The sequence below is a fragment of the Schistocerca serialis genome, chromosome 7, assembly GCF_023864345.2.
Source record: "Schistocerca serialis cubense isolate TAMUIC-IGC-003099 chromosome 7, iqSchSeri2.2, whole genome shotgun sequence".
NCBI classification, from domain to species: Eukaryota; Metazoa; Arthropoda; class Insecta; order Orthoptera; family Acrididae; genus Schistocerca; species Schistocerca serialis.
This window is the reverse complement of record NC_064644.1, coordinates 395,111,948-395,139,729: the sequence shown is the minus strand read 5'-3', so window position 1 is coordinate 395,139,729 and position 27,782 is coordinate 395,111,948. Positions and strand designations below refer to the sequence as shown.

The 27,782-nt window shown below is 39.2% G+C and overlaps 1 protein-coding gene across 3 annotated transcripts in view; it reads left to right on the top strand.

Annotated features, from left to right (window-relative positions):
• Window positions 1–27,782, top strand: part of LOC126412474 (multidrug resistance protein homolog 49-like) — a 370,600-nt gene that overhangs the window by 274,995 nt on the left and 67,823 nt on the right. For all 3 annotated transcript variants that reach the window (XM_050082087.1, XM_050082086.1, XM_050082088.1), the window contains one exon: window positions 18,465–18,668. In XM_050082087.1, coding sequence (XP_049938044.1) covers window positions 18,465–18,668 — 204 coding nt within the window. The remainder of the gene's footprint in view (window positions 1–18,464; window positions 18,669–27,782) is intronic.

Genomic DNA, 27,782 nt, shown 5'->3' with positions numbered 1-27,782 from the left:
GTAGACCAGCACCTCCAACCTATCACCCGCAGACTCCCATCCTACATCAAAGACACAAACCACTTCCTAGAATGCCTCAAATCCATTCCCACTCCTCTCCCACCTGAAACCTTTCTTGTCACCATAGCTGCTACATCCCTTTACACAAACATCCCACATACCCATGGTCTCTCTGCCGTTGAGCACTACCTCTCCCAACGCCCACCCGAATATCTTCCAAAAACCTCGTTCCTTATCGCACTTACCAACTTCATCCTCACCCATAATTACTTCTCTTTTGAAGGCCAGACCTACAAACAAATCAGGGGAACGGCCATGGGAACCAGGATGGCTCCATCCTATGCCAACCTCTTTATGGGCCGCATGGAGGAGGCTTTCCTGAAGACCCAACAGCTGCTTCCCCTGGCCTGGAATAGGTTTATAGATGACATCTCTGTGGTCTGGACTCATGGTGAAGAAACACTCCTTAATTTGCTCCATAACCTCAACTCCTTTTCGAATCTGAATTTCACCTGGTCCTTCTCCAAAACCCAAGCCACCTTCCTGGATGTTGACCTTCATCTTGTTGAAGCTCACATCCACACCTCTGTCCATATCAAACCCACAAACAAACAACGGTACCTTCACTTTGATAGCTGCCATCCTTTCCACATCAAACGCTCCCTTCCCTACAGCCTAGGTATTTGTGGCAAACGTATCTGCTCCAGTGACGAATCCCTCAACAATTACACCAATAACCTGACCAATGCTTTCCTCTCTCGCAACTATCCCGCAGACCTTGTCCACAAACAGATTTCCCGAGCAATACATTCCTCCCCATCCAACAACAATGTTCCTACCCCCAGACCACACCCAATATTATCCTGGCCTCGAAAACATCAACAAATTACTCCGCCAGGGATATGACTTTCTCAAGTCAACCCCTGAAATGAGATCATCCCTTGACAAAATTCTCCCCACACCACCCAGAGTTGCCTTTCGTCGCCCCCCTAACCTCCGTAATATCCTTGTTAAACCCTACAATATTCCCAGACTACCTTCTCCACCCAGCGGTTCCTACCCCTGTAACCGACCACGCTGCAAAACCTGCCCCATGCATCCCCCCACAACCACCTACTCCAGCCCCGCTACTGGTAAAACATACACAATTCAGGGCAGGGCCATGTGTGAAACTGCACATGTCATTTATCAACTGACATGCCTGCACTGCACAGCCTTTTACATCGGCATGACAACAACTAAACTGGCTGAGCGCATGAACGGACACAGACGAACTGTCCGTCTAGGAGATGCCCAATACCCAGTAGCGGAGCATGCCCTCCAGCATAATTCTAGGGACCTAGGAACCTGCTACACCGTATGTGCCATTTGGCTTCTCCCACCCAACACCAGTCCCTCTGAACTGCGGAGATGGGAACTTGCACTCCAACACATCCTTTCATCCCGCCATCCCTCTGGACTGAACCTACGTTAAACAACCTCAATCCAATTTACTCTTCAGTCTTCTCCTCTTTCCCTTTCCTCTTTAGCCATTCACACATCTTTTCATCCTACATAGTTGTGTTTATCTTTATACTATATACCTCTTTACTTCTGTATGCATCCTCTTTGGTTTGAAGCTGGCACAGTACTTACAGTAGAATATCTTTGGCTTCCCTCTGACAACCATGCCTCCATCCTTGCTACCCTCCCTATTTTCCTTTCCCTGTTGCTTCTTAACCTGGGTTGTGAGTAACTGAATCTCCTTTCCCTTCTTCCCTTTCTTTCCCCTCTCTCCTCCCCGATGAAGGAACATTTGTTCCGATAGCTAGGAACGTAAATTTTCTGTTCTGTTTTATGTGTTTTATGTGTATCTATCAGCTGTACTGAGCTGGGGTAAGTACTGGCCAGCCCCTCTATCTCTTTGTTAGTATTTGTTTCACATCTCATATGAGAATTTCCATTAATCATTTAGATCACCTATATGGTCCACATTCTGCATTGTTTTGTCACTTTTGTTAGCTATCACTTACGTCTGTCATCATAACACTTTCTCTTCTTCACTGTTTTATATTTACATAAATAAATATTTTCGTCACCAACTGTGCTAGTCTCATCTTCCTCCTATTATCTTGTTCCGTTTATAGTAGTGTTCTCTTTTTTATTTATTGATTTATTTATTCAGCATTCCATAGTTTTAACGTTCGTTATCCGCTGTTTTCCAGCCAACAATCTCTTCCACACCTACCAGTATCATCCATTTCCGTCGATTTCTTGTTACTGCCGATATTTTTGTGCCATTGGCTATCTTTCTCTGCCACAAGAAAACTTTTTGGGACATTTCTGCGCCACCCGCGATCTTTTTTGCGGCACGCGCGACCTTTTTTTTACGGCACGCGCGATCTTTTTTTACGGCACGCGCGATCTTTTTTACGACACGCGCAATCTCTGTTTTTAAGCAACGTGTGTTCTTTTTCCCTGATCTGGACATACTTGCTTGGTCTGGTCAACTTTTTCCGTATTTTACTTATTTAGTGGTCTGCCTTTGGTATTGAACATTACCAACACTATTTCTTTCTTTCTCGTCCTTCCCTCCACGTTTTATTCCTTCTTATGATTACTATTTCAACTTTAGTTATTTAATTTCCCTACCCACCAGTTACCCACTATGTACCCTAATCCTATACCACATTATTTACATTCATTCCGGAAACATGCATTCACCGTAGCCAAACTGCAATCCCACATACTTTTCCTCCGGTCCTGCTTAACCTTTGGAATTACCCCTAAAGGGCTTACCTTAAAAGTTCCCATCTCTGAGTGCAATTCCTCCTTCCACCAATCTCTCCTGGACTTCCAGAACCTTCAATTCTTAGCCCTTACCCAACTTGTCCTGAATCTCTACACTACTTCATGTAACCACCACTCCCAACAGCTCCTATCTCTCTTCAAAGTCGTCCACCTCTCAAACCCTTGCTTGGAGAACACACTCAGGAACATCATCCTAGAAGCCAGCTGCAAACTTGAGTTCCATGCCACACACCACCTGAAAAAACTATCCACAGTGCTAGTGCAACACCTAAGAAGTGGGGTCCCTCTCCCTATCCCTCACAAACACCAACCACAACAGAACCTTCAACAAACCCCCCTCATAGCCAACAAACCTAGCCTAGCCACCCTACTCAATCTCCCCATCCCAGCACATACCCCACACAGACCAAATCTCAACTATAACCACAGTCAAATGCCACATATCACCAGTCCCAATTCAGTCCTAAACCTCTCATCCAGATCCCTCTCTCCTCCAGAGACATCTGTTCTATCAAAAGGCTTAACCTTTAGCCCCACACCTAAATTCAATCACACTGCCCTGGTTAAATATCTCCTCTCATTCACCCAGAACCTCAACTGGAAATATCACTTCACTACCCAAACACAGCCCCCAAATACTAGACCCAGTGTTGAACCCCGTCTAGAACAGTTCCGACTGCCTTCTCAAAGGGATCCTCCTCCCCTCCCCCAAAACCATCCCTTGCAGACATTTCAGGAATTCTTCACATCCAGTGTTACCTCCCAGTCGTTCTTGAAGAACATCCCGACAACCCCCAACATCACCCCAGCTGAATCCCGTGCCATTAAGGAGCTGAAAATAGACCGCTCTATTGTCATCCTCCCGGTGGATAAAGGCTCCACAACTGTCGTACTTGACCGTGTGGAGTATGTGGCAGAAGGACTGCGTCAACTCTCCGACACTTCAACCTACAAAGCTGTTACCCAGGATCCCATTCCCTCCATCCAGACTGAGCTGCAAAAAATCCTAAAAATCCAAGGTCCCTCACAAGGCCTCACAATGGCTTCCATAGACTTACTCACTCCACCTGTGCCACGTACCCCTAAATTCTACCTATTACCCAAAATCCACAAAGAGAACCATCCTGGCCGTCCCATTGTAGCAGGCTTCAAAGCCCCAACCAAACGGATTTCAGCTCTGGTAGACCAGCATCTCCAACCTATCACACGCTGACTCCCATCCTACATCAAAGACACAAACCACTTCCTAGAACACCTCAAATCCATTCCCACTCCTCTCCCACCTGAAACCTTTCTTGTCACCATAGATGCTACATCCCTTTACACAAACATCCCACATACCCATGGTCTCTCTGCCGTTGAGCACTACCTCTCCCAACGCCCACCCGAAGATCTTCCAAAAACCTCGTTCCTTATCGCACTTACCAACTTCATCCTCACCCATAATTACTTCACTTTTGAAGGCCAGACCTACAAACAAATCAGGGGAACAGCCATGGGAACCAGGATGGCTCCATCCCATGCCAACCTCTTTATGGGCCGCATGGAGGGGGCTTTCCTGAAGACCCAACAGCTGCTTCCCCTGGCCTGGAATAGGTTTATAGATGACATCTCTGTGGTCTGGACTCATGGTGAAGAAACACTCCTTAATTTGCTCCATAACCTCAACTCCTTTTCGAATCTGAATTTCACCTGGTCCTTCTCCAAAACCCAAGCCACCTTCCTGGATGTTGACCTTCATCTTGTTGAAGCTCACATCCACACCTCTGTCCATATCAAACACACAAACAAACAACAGTACCTTCACTTTGATAGCTGCCATCCTTTCCACATCAAACGCTCCCTTCCCTACAGCCTAGGTATTTGTGGCAAACGTATCTGCTCCAGTGACGAATCCCTCAACAATTACACCAATAACCTGACCAATGCTTTCCTCTCCCGCAACTATCCCGCAGACCTTGTCCACAAACAGATTTCCCGAGCAATACATTGCTCCCCATCCAACAACAATGTTCCTACCCCCAGACCACACAGAAGCATCCCCCTTGTCACCCAATATTATCCTGGCCTCAAAAACATCAACAAATTACTCCGCCAGGGATATGACTTTCTCAAGTCAACCCCTGAAATGAAATCATCCCTTGACAAAATTCTCCCCACACCACCCAGAGTTGCCTTTCATCACCCCCCTAACCTCCGTAATATCCTTGTTAAACCCTACAATATTCCCAGACTACCTTCTCCACCCAGCGGTTCCTACCCCTGTAACTGACCCTGCTGCAAAACCTGCCCTATGCATCCCCCCACAACCACCTACTCCAGCCCTGCTACTGGTAAAACATACACAATTCAGGGCAGGGCCATGTGTGAAACTGCACATGTCATTTATCAACTGACATGCCTGCACTGCACAGCCTTTTACATCGGCATGACAACAACTAAACTGGCTGAGCGCATGAACGGACACAGACGAACTGTCCGTCTAGGAGATGCCCAATACCCAGTAGCGGAGCATGCCCTCCAGCATAATTCTAGGGACCTAGGAACCTGCTACACCGTATGTGCCATTTGGCTTCTCCCACCCAACACCAGTCCCTCTGAACTGCGGAGATGGGATCTTGCACTCCAACACATCCTTTCATCCCGCCATCCCCCTGGACTGAACCTACGTTAAACAACCTCAATCCCATTTACTCTTCAGTCTTCTCCTCTTTCCCTTTCCTCTTTAGCCATTCACACATCTTTTCATCCTACATAGTTGTGTTTATCTTTATACTATATACCTCTTTACTTCTGTATGCATCCTCTTTGGTTTGAAGCTGGCACAGTACTTACAGTAGAATATCTTTGGCTTCCCTCTGACAACCATGCCTCCATCCTTGCTACGCTCCCTATTTTCCTTTCCCTGTTGCTTCATAACCTGGGTTGTGAGTAACTGAATCTCCTTTCCCTTCTTCCCTTTTTTTCCCCTCTCTCCTCCTCGATGAAGGAACATTTGTTCCGAAAGCTAGGAACGTAAATTTTCTGTTCTGTTCTATGTGTTTTATGTGTATCTATCGGCTGTACTGAGCTGAGGTAAGTACTGGCCAGCCCCTCTATCTCTTTGTTAGTATTTGTTTCACATCTCATATGAGAATTTCCATTAATAGTGATAATGAACCATATATGATTTTGACAGTGACCCAGTGGAAACTAAAGCTCAAGATGAGGAACACGAGAATCAAAACTTGGATCCTATAGTTCTACAAGGGTTCACACCTTGAAGGGCAAGCAGAACGCCAAAACACAAGGAGTGGCCTGACCATTCTACTTAGTACTTGCAAGAATGAATTCCAAATGCAGACAATGGTTTGAAAGAGGCCTTGAAGAAGGAATAAATGAGAAAGAACAGAAAAAATAAATATCAAAGAATCCTTATCTCTAGCTCATAATGACACATTTGAAGAGGTAGAACTGCCCAGGGGACACATATCTCCCAAGACTAAGTGTGTATTGAAGATGCATCCTGGGATTAGCAGTGCACCAGAAACATTTAAAGCACACGTAGCAGTAAAAGGTGGCTCTCAAGCACAAGGTGTTAATTATCAGGAAACTTTTTCTCCAGTGGTCAAGCATGCATCTATATTTCTTGTCTGTGACATCTCAAGAAAACCTGGAGATTGAACATGTTGATATTACCTCAGCTTATCTTTATGGAGAACTAAATATAGGAATTTATGCCATTCCACCAGCAAATTTTATAGCTGTTAGAAAAGTATGGAGGCTGAAGAAAGCTGTTCATGTATTTAAAAAGGTTGGTAGGAACGAATCAAAAAATTGATGAGGTGATGAGGAAACTGAAACTGAGCAGATCAAGCACTAATCCACATACCTATTTTCATATAAGTGGCAGCAAACTATTCATCATAGTGTTATATCTTGATGATATGCTATTATTTTCAAATGATATAAGTGTTTTGAAATACATCAAGATCTTTGAAGAGATTTTTTGAGATAAAAGATTTAGGACCAGTGATGCGTTGCCTAGGTATGAAAATTACATGAAATCATGAAAATGGGATGATTTGGATCTGCCAAGAAAAGTTCTGGAGAAATTTTGAATGAATGAAGCCAAGCCAATGTCAACATCACTCAAACTTGCTTTGGAATTTGAGGTAGTCAAATCAACTGACATCAGTGTATTTCATCAGGACACAATTGGAAGTCTGCTATATCAGTCACAAACCTCCAGACATAACATTTGCTTTGCTGTTTATCTCCTTAACAGATATAATCACTGTTTTATAAATGTCCATTTGTTATCAGTAAAAAAAATGTGTTTAGATATTTAAAGTGAACCATTGGCTATAAGTTGGAATTTTCTAGAGATGACCTTCAGATTGAGGAGTAAAAGCAATGGAAGACATTATGTAACTGGTTCATGCATAAAAATGCAAAACTGATTAATTTTATGGTGTAGTAGAAAACAAAAACTGCTGCAATTTCTACTTGTGAAACTAAATATATGGCTTTGGCATCAACTGTTCAAGATTTATTGTGGTTAAGTCAACTTATGTCCAAGTTATATTGAAATAGTGTCACAAAGTCACTTAAAGTATAGTGTGATAATAAAGGATCCATTCAGATAGCGAGGAATCTAGTGACAAATTCTCAATCCAAGCGCATACATATAAAATATCACTATATAAGAAGGTATGTTGAGTCAGGAGTTGTTAATATTGAACATCTGCCTACTGAAGAAATGTTAGCTTTTACAAAACCCCTATGTAATGCAAGGTATGAAACATGGGGTAGGAACTGTGGTCTTGTGTAATAAGTGAGTGACTGGCTGCACATTTGAAATTCATATTTTGTATCAATGTCAGTTTAAGGGAACATGTTAGGATATGCAAACTGATATTGACAGCTTGCTCTTTACACCTTGTTGTTACTTTTACTGCATGGTTGTTAAGTGCTCATGTGTATGTAATCGTAATAGGGCGTGTCGTGATTTTTATAGACACTCTTTCACAAAGCTTTCATTGTAATTATACTTAAAACGCCCAATGTAGAGAAGCAAAAGCCAATACAGCAAACAGAGCCACAGCAAATTCAAATCATAAAAGTAAAACAGCATGGGACATTAACAACACTGAAAAATGTAGTTAAAAGAGCAAAAATAACAGAAATTTTATTAAGTCATTGAGAAATGAAAATAACACAGTTACAGGGGAAGAAACATTGCTATATACTCATCGAGAAGTTTATAGATGTGGTACAAAGTTTAAAGGTGGAAAAAATCATCAGAGGTCAAAGGATCCTAGAACACCTAGGGCAACTATCGTGCTCAATGTTCCTGGAACCAGTAATAAAAACATACCTCATGAAATGATCCAGAAATTAAAATCCAAGAAATCTGTAGGAAGTGATGAAATATTAAATTGTATAATGAAGTATGGGAATAAAAAAATAACTAAACCTCTTTTGGATATAGCAAACTGCTCATTCGAAGGAGGAGTATTTCCAGAAAAATTAAAAATATGCAAAGTTCTACCAGTCTATAAGAATGGTGAGAAATATGACCAAAATAACTACAGACCAGTATTTTTACTCTCTGGTTTCTCAAGAATACTATAAATGCTCATTCATAATGGGATGATCACATTAGTAGTAGTAGTAGTAGTAGTTTATTCATCCAGCAACAGTTTAAGTATGGATTTCATAAGGAACATAGTATAACAAAATAAGATAAGGGTGTACAGCTTCCTACATAATACAATCGTTCATTGTACCCATCACAATATTTTTGGGGAATACAACTTTGATTACAGTAATAATATAAAAGCATGAGAAGGATCTTTTAGAAGAAATACATTACAAGTAAATAACTGATTTAACACTTTTGTTCAGAGCCTTTTACACAGAATTTGGAGGAGGATTACAAGTAAATAATTGATTTTACACTTTTGTTCAGAAAAATTAACATTGAGGCTGTGGCAAGCATTTGATTTATCGTACTATTAACATATAGTAAATGAATGTAGTTACTTGCTACAAGGTTATTGCAGATATTCATTTATACTATAATAGCAGTTGGTCATTAAGAATTTAAATATTGCTTCCTTGAATGTAGACACTGTTTTTATTTCTTTTAGCTGAGTTGGAAGTTTGTTGTACAATATAGTACCCAGATTGATGGTTTGTTTATGTGTTAAAGACTTGTTTTCTCTTGTTATGTGGATGGCATTGCACATTCTTGTCTTGTACGAGTGAAGATCTGAGTTGGTTTTATAATTATCAATGTGCATTTTTATATTAACAGCACTTTTTTTATATAAAGGCACAGTAAGGGTAGAATATTTAGATGTTGAAATAACTATTTGGAAGGTGTTAGCCTTTTACTGTTTGAAATTATTCTAACAGCTCATTTTTGTAAGGTGAAGATGGTTTTCATGTTTGCCTTTTATGATCCCAGAGGGTAATGCCATAGGTGATAGCAGAATGGATGTAAGCAAAGTAGACAGTTCTGCTACACTCTCTTGTACACATAGTACTAATTATGCACAATGCAAAGCAAGTAGAACTTAACTTGTTAGTGAGGTAGAGAATGTGGGCTTTCCAGTCTAGATTTTCATCAATTTGCACACCTAAGAATTTTGTGGCAGCTACCCTTTCAATTTGTTTATTTTGAATTTTGAGGTTCACAACATTATAAGACTTTGTTTTCCTTTAATGTATAGAATTATTTTTTGAAATATTTAAGGTTAGCCTGTTCTGTTCAAACCAGTTTTGTATGTATTCCAACACTCTGGTTGCAGATGTTGGCAATACCCTATTTATGTCTGTTACAACAATATTTGTGTCATCAGCAAATGAAGTTATGTGCATGCCACTGATTGGGGTCTTGATATCATTAATATATATAAGAAATAAGAGAGATCCTAGAAAACTGTCCTGAGGTACTCCGATTGGTACTGTCTGCATGTCCAATCTCTACACAATACTTTGGTTTTTATTGTTTGCTGAAGTCATTTCTGCTACCTGTTTTCTAATGTGGGGATATGACTGAAAGAATTTTAATGCAACTCCTCATATACCTATAGCTTCTAGTTTGTTTATCAAGATATCATGATCAACAGTATTGAACGCCTTCGATAAGTCCAAGTTTATTCCAACTGTACTGTTATTACTGTCAAGTTCTGTTACAATGTTTTCGATGAATTGGGTAATTGCTGTTTCTGTACTCATGCCTTTGCAAAAACCAAGTTGGTTTACAGAAAAGAGATTAAATATTTCGAGGTAATTTGTAATTATATTTTTCATGAGAGTCTCTATTATTTTTGAAAATACAGATAACAAAGCTATTGGTCTATAGTTTCCCACTACATATATATTACCCTTTTTATGCAATGGTTTTATTTTTTAAATTTTTAATCATTGTGGGAATGCCTCTTGTGTTAATGATATGTTTATGATAAGTGAGAGTGGTTCTGCTATGAAACTAGTGCATTTAATTATGACTGAACTTGGTACCTCATCAGTTCCAGAGGACATTTTATTCTTCATTGTTTTTATTATCTTAAGAATTTCTAATTTACTTGTGGGACATAGCAATATTGAACTACCACTTTGCTCTCTTTGAACTATGGTACTACTATTACTAGCAAAAGTTTTACTCAGATTGACTGGAGTGTTTATGAAATAGTTATTTATGTAATTTGCTAGAGTACCATTTCTGAGTAACACACCACGATCGTCTTTTAATACAAATGTCACCTTGCTTTTTAACACTTTTCTTTGCTTCCTTTTTTACTATAGTCCGTATTGCTTATGACTTGTTCTCTGTCCCTATGATTACTTTGTCATTGTGCATTGTCCTGGATGTTTTAATTACTTTCTTATAAATTTTTTTTATATGTCTTAGCATATTCTGCAAAGTGTTCATCTTGGTTGTCTTTCCTCAGTTGATTGAGAAGTTTTAGCTTTTGACTGAATACTCTGACAGCAGGTGTTATCCACTGGCTGCTGTTTCTTGGCATGACATTAATTTTTGTCAGTTTTTTTGGAAAACACATCTCAAATATGGACATGAAAGTGTTATAAAATGCATTGAATGATTCATCAGTTGATGATTTTTGAGTACACATCTTCCCAGGTTTCTTTTGCTAATGATTGGATAAAAATATTAACCTTTTCTGGCTAGAAGTTTCCTAGGAAACATAGTAGTCTGATTTCGGCACAACGTGATTTCCAAAAACAGAAGTCTAAGGAAACCCCCTATCTCAAGCCTAACAGAATCTGTTATAGATGCATTTGATAAAAGAAATTCTGTGTCTGTTACATTTCTGGACTTGTCTAAAACTTTTGACACAATCACCCATCAGCACTAATTGAAGAACTTGAAAGCTATGGCATACATAGACATGCAGTGCAATGGATAAAATTATGTGTCAGTTACACAAAACAGTAAGTGAAACAGAATCTGGGTGCAGATCTGAAATTGGGGATTATAAGTATAGTGTCTCTCAAGGATCTGTACTTGGCCCACTTCTGTTCAACTTATTTATAAACAATAATAAGGTCATTGAGAAGGATGAAAAAATACTGTATGCTGATAAGATGACATTATCGAAAGTAATCTGGAAACACTGGAAAGAAGAGCATTCCTGTTGACAAATAACACATTACAGTGACTTGTTTATTTATTTATTTTTTTGAGATACATATTCCATAGATCCAGTATGGCGTGATTACGCATGGATGTGGAATGAGTCAAAGCAGATACAATATAGATATCATACAATACAATACACACTGGTATGTTACACATGGTAGATGAATGATTCAAAATTGGTACAATACAATAATATAATCAAGATAATAAACAATATATTACAAAAATACAATAGTGATAAAAAACAATACAGATAACAATGACAAAGGAAATAATCTGAATTACTACTCAAATTACTTATCTCAGTTGAAGAATTCATCTAAAGAGCAGAAACATTTTTCCAATAGAAATTCCTTTAGCTTTTTTTTTTTAATAACATTTTATTTTCTTTAAGACACTTTATATTACTCGGGAGTGCATTAAAGATTTTTGTACTTGTGTACTTTACCCCTTTTTGCACCAGAGAGAGATTTTTCCGTTCATAGTGCATATCACTTTTCCGCCTTGTGTTATAATGATGGTATGCCTCATTTGTTTCATATTCAGAGGAATTGAGAAGAGTGAAAGCCATGAGTGAGAGGAAATATTGTGAGGTACTGGTTAATATACCTAACTGTTTAAAGAGATTTCGACATGAGGCTCTTGTGGGGACACTACATATAATTCGGACTACTTTTTTCTGGCTTAAAAAAATTTTTTTTTTGAAAGTGGTGAGTTGCCCCAAAAGATTATTCCATAGCACATCACTGAATGAAAGTAGCCAAAATACTCAGACTTTGATACGTTGATGTCTCCAATTTTGGAGATTATTTAGATGGCAAATGTTGCTGATCTAAGCTTTTTTAGTGTTTGCTGTATGTGGAATTCCCAGTTGAGCCGGTTATCTATGTGACCACCTAGAACTTTGTGCACTGAACACTCTGCAACTGTTGGCTCCCATGTGCAATGTTAATCTCTTCTGGGCTTATGTAACTGGTTCTGAACTGCATATAATTTGTTTTACAGAGGTTTATTGCTAGAGAATTTGCCGTGAACCAGTTCAGAGCATTTGCAAGTGCTTGGTTGGCATTTAACTCTACGTCAGTGGAGGTTTTGCTGGCTGTCACTATACTTGTGTCATCGGCAAAACATTGTGATATTGCTAGCACTATTTGAGGACAGGGGTAGGTCATTAATATATATAATAAATAGGAGGGACAAGGACTGGCCCTTGTGGAACTCCATGATGTACTGTTCCCCAGTCAGACTCTACCTCTCCTACTTGTAGATTGTTAACACCTAATACTATTTTTGTTGTCTATCTTCTAGATATGATCTGAGCCAGTTACCCATTTGTCCACAGATTCCATATTGGGCTGCTTTTCCTAAAAATATTGTGTGATTGACACAGACGAAAGCCTTAGTCAGGTCACAGAATATGCCAATGGGTAATTTTTTCTTGTCAAGGCATTCTAAAACATTATTTGTAAGTGCGTAAATTGCTTTGGATGTAGATATCCCTGATCTGAAACCAAATTGTTGTTTACTAATTAGTACAAATTTTTCAAGATGATTGAAAATCCTGATGTATATTAATTTTTCAAAGACTTTAGAACATGCTGTTACAAGAGAGGTAGGATGATAGTTGGAAACATCTGTGGGATCACCTTTTTTGTAGAGGGGCTTCACAGTAACATACTTAATTCTGTCAGGGAAGATACCTTGATTTAGAGAGGAATTGAATATATGAGCTAGAACTTTAGAGAGTTGATTACAGCTGGGTTTTAGCAGTTTGCTGGAAATATTGTCTACACCTGACGAATTTTTACTTTTTAGAGACACTATGATTTTTTTTACTTCTTGCACAGTTATGGGGGCCATACCTATCATGTCTATAGAGTTAGAGAAAAGTTCTTTTAGAGTTGTTATTGCCTTTTCTGAAGAGCCTTTGCATGCTGTTTTCTCAGCAACAGTTAAAAAGTGCTCATTTAAGATTTTAGCTACAGTATCTTGATTTTGAACTGGCTCAGCTTCATTGTTAAGAGCAATATTTTTGGTCTTGTTGGGGTAATTTACACCAGTCTCATTTCGTATCACTTCCCATATAGTTTTGGTTTTATTAGTGGAGTTATTAATTTTTGAGCACAGATACAAACTTTTTGATTTCAGAATGACTTTGTTCAATATTTTACAGTATTTTTTATAGTTATTTAAAAGGTTAGGGTCATCTGATTTTTTTGAGGCAATGTACAACTCTCTTTCTTTTGCAAGAAATCCTAATTCCAATGGTAATCCAAGGCTTGTTGGTGGATTTTTTAATATGGGTTTTGTATATTCTTTTTGGGAAGGTACTTTCAAATATTAGAGTCACTTCATTGCTGAAAAGGTTGTATTTGGAATTGGCATTTCTACATTCTATACTGGACTCCAGTCTATGTTTTGGAGACATGATTTAAAGATCTCAATAGTTTCATCAGTAGATTTCCTAGTAATTTTCCAGTTGGGACCATTATTAATCTCACAAATACTTGAATTGTTAATGGTGAGTCTTTGTCCATCATGGTCAGAGAGACCATTCAGAACTTGCCTGACAGCTATATCATCAATCTTGGTTATGTCAATAAATACATTATCAATTAATGATTTTGTTCGTGAAGTTATTCTGGTGGGAAAATTTACAACAGAAGGAAGCTTATATGAGGACACCAAGTTCTCAAGAGCTACTCTGTCTCTGGAGTTCATTAGGAAATTTGCATTGTAGTCTCCAACAGCTATGACATCTCTACTGAGTTTAAATATGTGTATTAAGAGTGCATCTAACTGTTTCAAAAAAATGCTAAAGTTGCCTGAAGGAGCCCTGTATAAAGCAACTACTGCTATATAAGAGTTATTTGAAGCCAGCTCTATGGCACACACTTCAAGCTGCTGATCTATACAAAAATTCAGCACATTAATTACACTACATGTGATGCTGTCTCTGACATAGATCGCTACTCCGCCTTTTTCTATAAATTTCCTACAATAAGATGTTGCTAAGCAGTGATTATCTATAGCAAGTTTTTCAATATCTGACATAACATGGTGTTCACTAAAGCACAGAACATGGGCACAATCTGTACCTTGTGGCTCCTGCATATTAATTAAGAGTTCATTAATCTTGTTGCTTAGGCTACATATGTTTTGATGGTAAATAGTCAGATTTTGATTTCCAGAACCACTTATACATTTATCCCTAAAAACGAAATATCAGTTGACAGAGTGGGTTTGGTATTTCTCACTATCCAATTATTCAAGTTGGTCTGTTTCCATGTACTGGGAGCCTGGGAAGAATCAGCTTTACCTGGTGTTTTCAGCAGCCATTTGTCCAATGTCGTCTCTCTATACCCATTCCTGCAGTCTTCTTGTGTTGTGGAGCACTCATTCTTCGAATGTGTATGTTTTGAGTATACATTGCTCCTAGCATTTATGACGATTTCACAAATAATGGACGCTAAGTGACTTTTTCCGCGCCGATTGAGGTGAAGGCCGTGAGTGGTGTAAAGATCTCTACTAAAATGTTGCACCTTAACCATTTGTACATTTGTGTAACAGTTGCAGATTTCTGCATCTTGACGGTTTGTATATGCTACTGCCCTGTTTACACACGAGAATTGAGGCAAGTCATACCTGTGTGGAATATCGAGAACAATGACATTTGAGTCATTTAGATGGTTTGGAGCAGATTTTAAGGCATTAACAGCATGCAAACCATCATTGTGTGTGACGTCATTTGCACCACCACATATTACAATGAAGTCTTCCTTCACTGTCTTTTGAGAGATATTGTTTACAGTTGAAAGCACTTGCTCAAGACGAGCACCAGGTTTAATTGTACCAAATGTACAGAATGACTTTATAATAAATCTAAAAAAAATAGTGTTCATGATGTTCATGAACAGAGAAAAGGAAGATCACATAGCAATATTCAGAGATGCAAAAACACTAAAAGAAGTTACTCTATAAAATTTTTGGGAATTACAGTTGACAATAAGTTCCAATGGGTACAACATACAGACAGTGTCTGTTATAAATTAATCACCATAATACTTATTATGAAACAGTTTGCACAACAAGCTAACAGAAAAACTTCTGTCCACAATGTACCATGTTCTAATTGAATCATGCCTACAGTATGGAATTACTGTTTGGGGAAACTCCAGCAGCAACAATACAAAAATAATTTTTATATTGTGAAAAAGGTATTTAGGACGATTTTAACAAAAATAATATGAGCTTCTGCAGAACTGCTTTTCGTAATCTAAAAATATGCACTTTTCTATCCATGTACATATAAAAAACATAACTTCATTAATCAAAGGCAATGATGCAGATACAGATGTTCATTCATATGCTACAAGAAATAAAGGCTAGCTGAGTACACCACACAGACTGAGAGGTGCTGAAAAAGACCCTCAACATTCTGATATGCAACTAGTAAAGTATCTTCATACGATTCTACAGAGGCACTGGAAAAGGCCCTCAATACTCATGTTTGGAACTAATAAAGCATCTTACTCAGAGTGTACAGTACAATATGAGTGAAAGGACGTCTCAAAAACTTCTGAAGGATTACTTAAAGGAAAAAGAATTTTTTAGTGTAGAGGAATACATGTGCAAAGAATGAGGAATGTTACTATTACTTCCATGAGTCTACTGTAATCATTTGGAAATATGATATTATGTTATATTTCAATGACTTGTACTATGCTGTTTTATATTGTGATACTGGTATGTAGGCTAAATATTTTAGGATATTGTGTTAAGTTTATCTGTCCTATATTATAGGTACCACATCCAGTGCATGATGTAACCAAAATGGGACCAAATGAAAATCAATAAGTCAGTAATCGTCACAAATGCTTACTTGAAGATCCCACCAAAACCTGTTGGGTATTTCTGTATCAATAATGTGCAGCTGGACTATCAGTTTTATGCCTTATCACTACATAATACTCGCTTCCTTTAATGTGTATATAATGATTAAATTCACTAGGACACAGGACAGTACTTCTATTCAGGAGATCAAGGTCACACAGAACCATGGAGTCCTTCAGAGTAGAATAGAGAAAATAGTTCAGGCAACTGGAAAGGGAGAAGAGGTTGCAGGTCACTGAGATTCTTAGCTAAAAGTAATTCACTTTGTATGAGGCTGAAAGGAGGCAAAAGTCAAGGAAAAGATACCAGAGATTATTTAGGAAGTTAGCAAAGCACCCAATTCTCAGAAAAGCACAAAATTCTTTTAAAAAACTGTTTCAAATTGGTGTTATGCTATATTCATTTAGGCATGAATGATCCTATCAAATTTGACAAAATTGCTGGTTAAAATTATTGTGTAGCATAAAAAAATGCATTTTTACCTACACAATACCAAAGATCAATTAAAATAATATACTTCTTTAACTTATAAATTTTTAAATGTAACACTTATTTTTATTGGGTTTAAATACACTGAAAAGCCAAAGAAACTGGCTTATCAACCTAATATTGTGTAGGTCCCCCGCAAGCACAAAGAAGTGCTGCAGCACAACATGGCATGGACTTGACTAATGTCTGAAGTAGTGCTGGAGGGAACTGACACCATGAATCCTGCAGGGCTGTCCATAAATCCAGAAGATAATGAGGGTGTAGAGATCTCTTCTGAACAGCATGTTGCAAGGCATCCCAGATATGCTCAATAATCTTCATGCCTGGGGAGTTTGGTGGCCAGCGGAAGTGTTTAAACTCAGAAGAGTGTTCTTGGAACCACTCTGTAGCAATTCTGGATGTGTGGAGTGTCGCATTGTTCTGCTGGATTTGCCCAAGTCTGTCACAATGCACAATGGACATGAATGGATGCAGCTGGTCAGACAGGACACGTACGTACATGTCACCTGTCAGAGTCGTATCTAGAGGAATCAGGGGTCCAATATCACTCGAACTGCACATGCCCCTCACCATTACAGAGGTTATCTCCATACCCATACATGTCCATTTGCTTGATACAATTTGAAGCAAGACTCATCCTACCAGGCCACATGTTTCCAATCATAACAGTCCAACGTCGGTGTTGACAGGCCCAGGCAAGGTGTAAAGCTTTGTGTCATGCAATTATAAAGGGTACATGAGTAGGCTTTGGGCTCTGAAAGCCAATTTTGATGAAGTTTCATAGAATGGTTCATATGCTGACACTTGTTGATGGCCCGGCATTGAAATCTGCACCAGTTTGCGGAAGGATCGCACTTCCGTCACGTTGAACGATTCTCTCCTCTCATCGTTGGTCCCATTCTTGCAGGATCTTTTTCCAGCCACTGGGATGTTGTGGATTTTATATTTTACTAGAGTCCTAATATTCACAGTACACTTGTGAAATGGTCGTACGGGGAAAAGTCCCATTTCATTGCTACCTCAGAGATGCTGTGTCCCATCGCTCATGCTCTGACTATAACATCATGTTCAAATTCATTTAAATCTTGATAACCTACCATTGCAGTAGCAATAACCAATCTAACAACTGCACCAGACACTTGTTCTATATAGGTGTTGCTGACCACAGTGCCATATTCTGCCTGTTTACATATCTCTGTATTTGAATACACATGCCTATATGAATTTTTTGGGCACTTCAGTGTATATAAATAAAAGTAAGTGATTTCTTACTAACCAAATATAACACCATTATTCTTTACTGTGAGAAAAATAGCTGGGTAGGAGAAGCAAACATTAACATAAAACTAATAAATAAGTGATGAGAGCAAAATCACAAATGCTTAGTTCAGTGAGATATGAACAGGGTACACATAAGTAGCCATAAAAATGAATTTGTGAGGTAGTCCTGTCAGCATCTAGTCAATAATAATCCAGTTGCTGTACATGCCAAAATAAAAATTACCATTATCCTTTACCAGTCTTATTCCTATCACTCCATTTCTGGAAACACTTGAATGGCCACTTCTGTTTTATGTTGTTGTTTGTTCATGCTTTAGTTTATTTTTGTTAACTTCTAACATGGCTGATGATTGTGTAGGCAACGGGGCTAAGAATTGGTACCATGGTTCAAGCATTCTCAACTTTATTTGTTGGAGCAGTCATTGCACTTGTGTACACATGGAAACTTGCACTTGTTGCAATGGTATCAGTGCCAATTGTTTTTGGAGCAACATTTCTTGAAGCAAAAATCATGCAGGGAGGTGGACTGGATGAGAAGAAAAAGTTGGAACAAGCAACAAAGGTAAGCAGCTTTGTGAAATTGATGATCACACATCTGAAATGTGGCCTGTCTAGGTCTAGTAGATGTAAATTTTTTATATAGACTCATTATTTTTATCACTGACTTAGAGAAGAATTTATTTCCAGTTGTTCATTCATTGTTCACTGCTTATACTGTTGCCTGCTCATTCTATTCTCTCTGCTTCTTTGTAGTCAGTTTCGTGTATGTGTAAAGCCGCTTCTATAGTGTTATTGCTTATATTTTCACAACATATTTTTCATGATTATCTTATGTATTTCATTGGTAAGCTCATCATTATTCATATCATAGCATCTAATAATTATCAGACTTGGTAAATATTTAAAATGGTATTTTTTATTTCTAAATTATGTCTTCATTTTGTACTTGTGTATAAAATGCTGTTGTAAAATATTTACACAACTAATTCAATATATCTCATAAATTTCTGTGTGATAAAATACAATTAAAAAAGGATAGTATATGTATTCAAGAAGGTCACAAATGACACAGATCAATAACATATCAGTCCTGAAAAATTAGTTGCATTAAGAGATGTCAACTGTACAAAGATCATTCATAGAGTTTTGATAATCACAATTTACATTGTGGTTTTTACAGTATGTAGTATCTGCAGCTATGGAGTTGCAAGAAAGCACTTCCACTCAGTTCATTCATTCATTTGATTCTGACATCATTGGAAAGATGAATTCCATAGATATTAGTCTTAATGTACTAAGAAACAGATGACATATGAAAGGATTTGGCTCAGTACCACAACAGCAGTTATTAAGGAAAGCATGATCAAGTAGGATTCAACAGAATTTGTGACTGGACTGAGAATTTCTTGGTAGAAAGGTGCAAACATATTTGTGGATGGAGAATCATCACAGTTGTATAAGTAACCTGGGGCATGCTGCAGGGATGTTTGTTGAGACCCTAATTATTCATGGTGTGCACACTGGTGTGCAAAACAAGAATGAAAGTAACTTTTCCATCATGTGTCACTGCCAAGTAACATAGCTTGGTGACACTTGGACCAGACATAAAAAGAGTAGTACAGAAGGCAACTAAAAACATATGCACTGAGACAAACAGAAATGGCAGTTTTATTCACAGACAATAATTGTGTTAAAGGCACTAGATTCACAATGGTCACCTGTACATGACGAATGGAGAGATATAGTTCTTAATAAGGGTGTGATTACCACCAACAACAGTGCATACTCAGTAATGAGCTCCCATGCTGACCAAAACGCCAGCAGTATTGACCACTGCTGGATGATCATTGGTGCATCTGGACATGCTGCAATAGATCTCCCCAGTGCATCCCACATGTGCTTGATGGGATTTAAGATGGGGGGAGGGGGGGGGCGGTTGGGGGAATGGGCAGGCCACGCCATTCACCGAAATCCTCTCATTCCAAGACCTCCACTAGTGCTGCTCAGTGCAGTCATACAGTGACATCCATAAAAATAAATTCAAGGCCAAAGGAACCTCTGATAAATGCACTTGGTGAAGGAGTACATTGTCACAATAACATTGACATTTGAACGTGCCGTGTTTAAAGATTTGGAGGTCAGTATACCCATGCAACATTTGCCTCCCCACACCATAGCATCTGTACCCCAAAACAATCATGTTTGACCATGTTCTTTGGTGCATTCATATTCCCACCTTTCAACATATTACGGTATGTCCAGCATTTTATAATACAATGTTGCCTCAGTCTCCCCCTGTTTCCTGGAATTCAGCAAGATACAACAACATCTGGAGCAAATACTCCTCTCAAGAGGGAGAAGTTTATTCAACATCCATTCTCTTGGTCACCTCCATTGTATTTACATTGCAGTCATAAGCATGCATACCACTCAACTAATCTCTGTTCCATTCATTAGTTTCCCATCTGCCATACCTCTTAACATACATATCTCCATTGCTTGACAGGGAAATCTATGTTTAAGTATGGACTACACATGAAAAGTCCATGCCTCATTGCTGTGATACATAACTGGTAATACACAAGGAGCATATTTAGTTTACCAAAACCACACCACACCATTCTCTCTCTCTCTCTCTCTCTCTCTCTCTCTCTCTCTCTCTGTGTGTGTGTGTGTGTGTGTGTGTGTGTGTGTGTGTGTGTGTGTGTGAGGGAGGGGGGGGGGGGGGGGGGTTCAAATGTATATGGGTGCAAACATATTTAGTTTACCTAAACCACACCATGACATAGTCCCTCTCCTAGCAAACTCACCACTATTTTCAGTGTATTTTATTCTCATGGGTAAGGTAAGTGCTCAAAAGTTTGTCTTGTATAAAATTTCTTGCTTATGTTTCAGTGGTGAGCTCTGCAGAAATTGCTTTATTGTTCAGTGGTACCCAGGCTTAAAATTCATAAGAATAATGGTATTTCATTCATATTTAATTCCAATTTATTTTCTTTCTTTCCTTGGTTGATTTTTAGTTGCATATTTGTTCAAAATAATTATCATCTGTAACAAAGTCACATTTTTCAACATTACAAGAGATTGCATTATAAAAGGCTTCACAAATATACATCAAACAATACTAAATAGTCACTTCGTAGTGTCACCAGAACACAGAGTCATTGTAAAGACAGAGAATCACCTTCTGGCATGCTTTTAAAAAGCAAATGACATACAAACTGTTTACAACAAAGTAGGAAACTGAACTGAGATATCCTGGCATGCTTTTTGCTACTATTTGTAACTTGGGTGCTTGACAATGTCATTACAGTTATTTTACTAATATCTTTTTTTAACATATTTATAAACTGAGACAAAATTATGTGTTTTCATGTGTGGAAAAATCAAAGAACAAAAATTGTGATAAGAAAAATGTCAAACAGTTATGAAATAAATATAGAAGGTTCCAGTATGGGATGTATATAAAACGTTGTTTATATTTTCTAGTTTTGAGATTTTACATCAGATAAAAGTGTTTCTCATAAAGCTAACTACATTAATGTAATAAAAAGGTAACTGTTTAAACAATGGATAATAAATCATAGTCAGGAACAGTTTAAACTAGGTTTCATGATTGTTGCATGTTTACATGACATTTGCTATGATTCAGATAAATTAACTCTGTTTCAAAGTGAAATTAATAGGATAACCAATTTTCTGAAATGTTATGTTTACACAGTATGAGTTTCAGAAATGTTCTTGTTAATTGTAAACAAATAAGAAAGATATTATTTCTGTAAATACTCCAATGTATCATGTGCTGTAAAGGAATTCATGTCATCATACATTTCAAATCTAAAATGATATCTAATACTTCAATTTCAAAAGTGGTACCAAACAGTTCATTTTGTCATTTGCCCACCCAGCACTTGTCTTTAGGTGTCTTAAATACAAAAGTTCATCAACTAATTCTATAACTTCATTGCCAATATGTCTAATTTATTTCTGATTTGGTCCTTGAATGTTATTGTAATGCTGTTATAGTTGTTTTCCTGACCTATTTTCATACTCTTTCTATATTTTCTTCCTCTAGTTGAAGTTGCACTGGAGGCAAACAGTACAGTGTACAAAGGTAATAATGAAAGTCATTTACCAGCAGTACCTCTGATATTTACTTACTAGAATGGCCCCACAAACTGCAGTTGGTCTTGCGCCTTACCAGTCTTCTCCATCCTCTTTGATCCATGTATTCGTCTTTAACTACTGCCGTTCTGATTCCCTTAATCCACCTCAGGCATGGTCTTCCCCGTGTTATGTTACCTCTGAAGTCTTCTTCCACCACCTACCTGGTGATCTGCGCTTCTCAACAGATTACATGTCTGCCCCCAGTAGCTGAGTGGCCAGCGTGACAGAATGTCAATCCTAAGAGCCCAGGTTCGATTCCCAGCTGGGTCGGAGATTTTCTCCGCTCAGGGGCTGGGTATTGTCTCGTCCTAATCATTACCGTCATTTCATCCCCATTGACGCGCAAGTCGCCGAAGTGGCATCAAAGCGATAGACTTTCACCCGGCGAACGGTCTACCCGACAGGAGGCCCTAATCCCGTGACATTTATTTAACACATTACATGACTATACTACTTCAGTCTGCTCTCTTCAATCTCTGCCATAACGTTCAGTGATTTGCAGAACTCCTACAGTCTGGGGTTTTCCTTTTTCTCTAGTTGTCTCCACCCTTCCCTGGTCCAAAAAACTGTCTCAGAACAACAGTCTCAAATGTCAAGAGTTTTCTTTCTATCTTTTGTGCCAGTGTTCAGTTCTCTGTTCCATATAATATTATGGGTTGTATTATAGTCCTGTAGACCATAATTTTCATGGATCTAGATAGAAGCTGGGACTTGAGCAGATTTCCCAATGCACACCCTGACCTGTTTTCTGTTTGAATTCTTGCCATTATTTCCTGGCTTATCACATTCCTTTTGCTGAGTTTTGCCCCAGGGTATATGAACTCTTTCGCCCTTTCAGAGATTTTACCATCTATACCTAAAGGTCTGTTCTGCTCACTATGAGGTATTGGGTCTTGTCCACATTCATCTTCAAGCCTGTTGTCATTGCCTCTTCCAGTAACACTGTTCCCATCTGAACCAGGTCTTTCTCATTCTGTGCTATTAAAACTACATCATCTGTGTAGGGCCAGTATTTTGATCCTTCTACCTAGCTGAATTCCTGTTTCTGGGATCATTAGTTTTCTCATTTCTTGATCCAGTACCGGATTAAATAGAAGGAGAGAGAGGAAGTCTTCCTGTTGAGATGTAACTTCTTCTTAACGAAAGCACTGGCAGGTCGATAGACACACAAACAAACACAAACATACACACAAAATTCTAGCTTTTGCAACAAACGGTTGCTTCGTCAGGAAAGAGGGAAGGAGAGGGAAAGACGAAAGGAAATGGGTTTTAAGGGAGAGGGTAAGGAGTCATTCCAATCCCGGGAGCAGAAAGACTTACCTTAGGGGGAAAAAAGGACGGGTATACACTCGCACACACACACACACATATCCATCCACACATATACAGACACAAGCAGACATATTTAAAGACAAAGAGTTTGGGCAGAAATGTCAGTCGAGGCGGAAGTGCAGAGGCAAAGATGATGTTGAATGACAGGTGAGGTACGAGTGGCGGCAACCTGAAATTAGCGGAGATTGAGGCCTGGTGGGTAACGGGAAGAGAGGATATATTGAAGAGCAAGTTCCCATCTCCGGAGTTCGGATAGGTTGGTGTTGGTGGGAAGTATCCAGATAACCCAGACGGTGTAACACTGTGTCAAGATGTGCTGGCCGTACACCAAGGCATGTTTGGCCACAGGGTTATCCTCATTACCAACAAACACTGTCTGCCTGTGTCCATTCATGCGAATGGACAGTTTGTTGCTGGTCATTCCCACATAGAATGCATCACAGTGTAGGCAGGTCAGTTGGTAAATCACGTGGGTGCTTTCACATGTGGCTCTGCCTTTGATCGTGTACACCTTCCGGGTTACAGGACTGGAGTAGGTGGTGGTGGGAGGGTGCATGGGACAGGTTTTACACCGGGGGCGGTTACAAGGATAGGAGCCAGAGGGTAGGGAAGGTGGTTTGGGGATTTCATAGGGATGAACTAACAGGTTACGAAGGTTAGGTGGAGGGCGGAAAGACACTCTTGGTGGAGTGGGGAGGATTTCATGAAGGATGGATCTCATTTCAGGGCAGGATTTGAGGAAGTCGTATCCCTGCTGGAGAGCCACATTCAGAGTCTGGTCCAGTCCCGGAAAGTATCCTGTCACAAGTGGGGCACTTTTGTGGTTCTTCTGTGGGGGATTCTGGGTTTGAGGGGAAGAGGAAGTGGCTCTGGTTATTTGCTTCTGTACCAGGTCGGGAGGGTAGTTGCGGGATGCGAAAGCTGTTGTCAGGTTGTTGGTGTAATGGTTCAGGGATTCCGGACCGGAGCAGACTTGTTTGCCACGAAGACCTAGGCTGTGGGGAAGGGGCCGTTTGATGTGGAATGGGTGGCAGCTGTCATAATGGAGGTACTGTTGCTTGTTGGTGGGTTTGATGTGGACGGACGTGTGAAGCTGGCCATTGGACAGGTGGAGGTCAACGTCAAGGAAAGTGGCATGGGATTTGGAGTAGGACCAGGTGAATCTGATGGAACCAAAGGAGTTGAGGTTGGAGGGGAAATTCTGGAGTTCTTCTTCACTGTGAGTCCAGATCATGAAGATGTCATCAATAAATCTGTACCAAACTTTGGGTTGGTAGGCCTGGGTAACCAAGAAGGCTTCCTCTAAGCAACCCATGAATAGGTTGGCGCATGAAGGGGCCATCCTGGTACCCATGGCTGTTCCCTTTAATTGTTGGTATGTCTGGCCTTCAAAAGTGAAGAAGTTGTGGGTCAGGATGAAGCTGGCTAAGGTGATGAGGAAAGAGGTTTTAGGTAGGGTGGCAGGTGATCGGCGTGAAAGGAAATGCTCCATCGCAGTGAGGCCCTGGACGTACGGAATATTTGTGTATAAGGAAGTGGCATCAATGGTTACAAGGATGGTTTCCGGGGGTAACAGACTGGGTAAGGATTCCAGGTGTTCAAGAAAATGGTTGGTGTCTTTATCACTTTCCACTTTCCTGGCATCAATGGTTACAAGGATGGTTTCCGGGGGTAACAGATTGGGTAAGGATTCTAGGCGTTCAAGAAAGTGGTTGGTGTCTTTATCTTTAGCAAAGACACAAGCAGCTTGTGTCTGTATATGTGTGGATGGATATGTGTGTGTGTGCGAGTGTATACCCATCCTTCTTTCCTCCTTTTTTCCTTCTTTCCCCCTAAGGTAAGTCTTTCCGCTCCTGGGATTGTCATATCCTAATATATACGAGGGTTATTCCAAAAGTAAGGTCCGATTCGCCGTAACTATTGAAATTTGGCGCCAATGACAAAACACGCATGCGCGCCGACTCCCGGCAAGCCTTGCGCGTCAAACGCCGCCATTCGCTTTGTTACTGTTGCTGAGTGTAGTTCACAGTGTCACTTTACAATGTTTAAGACAATTGATCAGCCCGCCGATTGTGAAGTAAGGGCAGTGATACGGTTTTTGTCTGCAAGAAACAATTCAGCGGCGGAAATCCATCGGCAGATTACTGAAGTGTACGGTCCTAACATAATGAGCGACAGTAAAGTGCGCAAGTGGGTGCGAGCTTTTAATGAAGGATGGGATAATGTGCACGATGAACCACGGTGTGGCCGACCATCAGTGATTTCAGACGATTTGGTCAATGCGGTTGACAAAAAAATTCGTGAAGATCGCCGATTCACTATTACAGACGTAGACATGCATTTTCCAAATGTGAGTAGAACAACTTTGTACAGAATTGTGTCTGAACATTTGAAGTTTCACAAATTGTGTGCCCGTTGGGTTCCCAGGCTGCTTACTGAGGCCCAACGAATGAAAAGAATGGCTTTTGATCTTGATTTTTTGGAGCGATATCATAAGGAAGGTGACAGTCTTTTAGACAATGTTGTCACAGGGGATGAGACATGGGTTTCTCACATCACTCCAGAGTCTAAACGTCAGTCAATGCAATGGTGTCACACGTCATCGCCAGTCAAGGTCAAGGCAAAGCAGACAATCTCAACACGTAAGGTTATGGCGACTGTGTTCTGGGATAGACGTGGAGTATTGTTAGTCGACTTTATGGAGAGAGGAACTACGATTAATAAAGCCGCCTTCTGCACTACCCTGACTAAACTTCGACGTGCAATCCAGAATAAGCGACGTGGTCTTTTGTCGTCTGGAATCTTGTTGTTGCATGACAATGCCAGACCCCACACTGCAAATGAAACGCAAGCTCTGATCAAGAAATTTGGATGGGAACAGATGGACCATCCTCCTTACAGTCCGGACCTGGCGCCAAGTGATTTCCACCTGTTCCGTTACTTAAAGGAGTTTCTCGGCGGCAAGCGCTTCGACACAGATGATGAAGTGAAAGAAGCAGTTAAGGACTGGTTATCGTCACAGGCGGCCGATTTCTATAACATGGGCATTCAAAAGCTTGTTGAACGATGTGACAAATGTTTAAATAAGTATGGAAGTTATGTAGAAAAATAGATAAAGATGTAAGGAATGTAAATAAAACAATTGTTTTGAAAAAACATTTTAGTTTTGATTTTTTTTTATAACCGGACGTTACTTTTGGAATAACCCTCGTACTTTCAAACAATTATTTAATTGTTAATTTTATTTTCATTTTACAATTGGAAGATATTTCATCAAGTAAATTTTACATATGTAGAGAAACAGTATAAATGTTACTATTTGTTTCACACACACAAATTAGCTAGAAAACAATCATAACATTTGAATTTACATCAGATATGCACAGTAAACAATGACTTTGACAATATCATTACATTAAGTATGGTGTTTCTACCATGTTTTCAACGTAAATTTTAACAGTGCACTCAGTTAACTTTTGCAATAATTCTGTATTTTATGCAGAAAGTATCTTTTGATGATTTGTTAACATTTGTTGGGTTTCATTATTTCATTAAACTTACATAATTACTTTGAGTACCAGCAAACATTGACACATATGTTTTTTAGAAAAATTGATAGTAGCAGTTCTTATAATTTTCTGATCATTCGTTTATGTTTATTGGTTGGTACACAAAAATGAGTAACGTGATGTAACACGTTTTCATTACGCACGACAGAAAAAAATCTCAACACCAAAAACACATTTAATGTAAAGTAATGAAATTTTGGGAATACATTTGTCTAGGCAACATATTTAAATAAAACATGTCAAATTGCAGACAGGCACAACTAAAGGACACTCACATTCCTCCCTGGATTTTCCATTGTTTGATGAATATATTTAAACGATTAACATTGCAAGATAGGACATTGAAAATGTGAAATGCTGGTGCATTAGTAACTGCTGTAGCTGCCAGAATGTTGAATGCAAGCTTGCAAACATGCATGCATTGTATTCTACAGGTGCTGGACTTAGTTTATGGATGGAATTCTAAGCCTGTTGCACTTGCTCAGTCATTAAAAGGACAGTTAATTCTGTTTATGGATGATGGCAGAGTTGTTGTCCAATGATGTCCCGTATATGCTCAATAGGAGACAGATATGTAGACTGAGCAGGCCAGGGCAACATTTTGACAC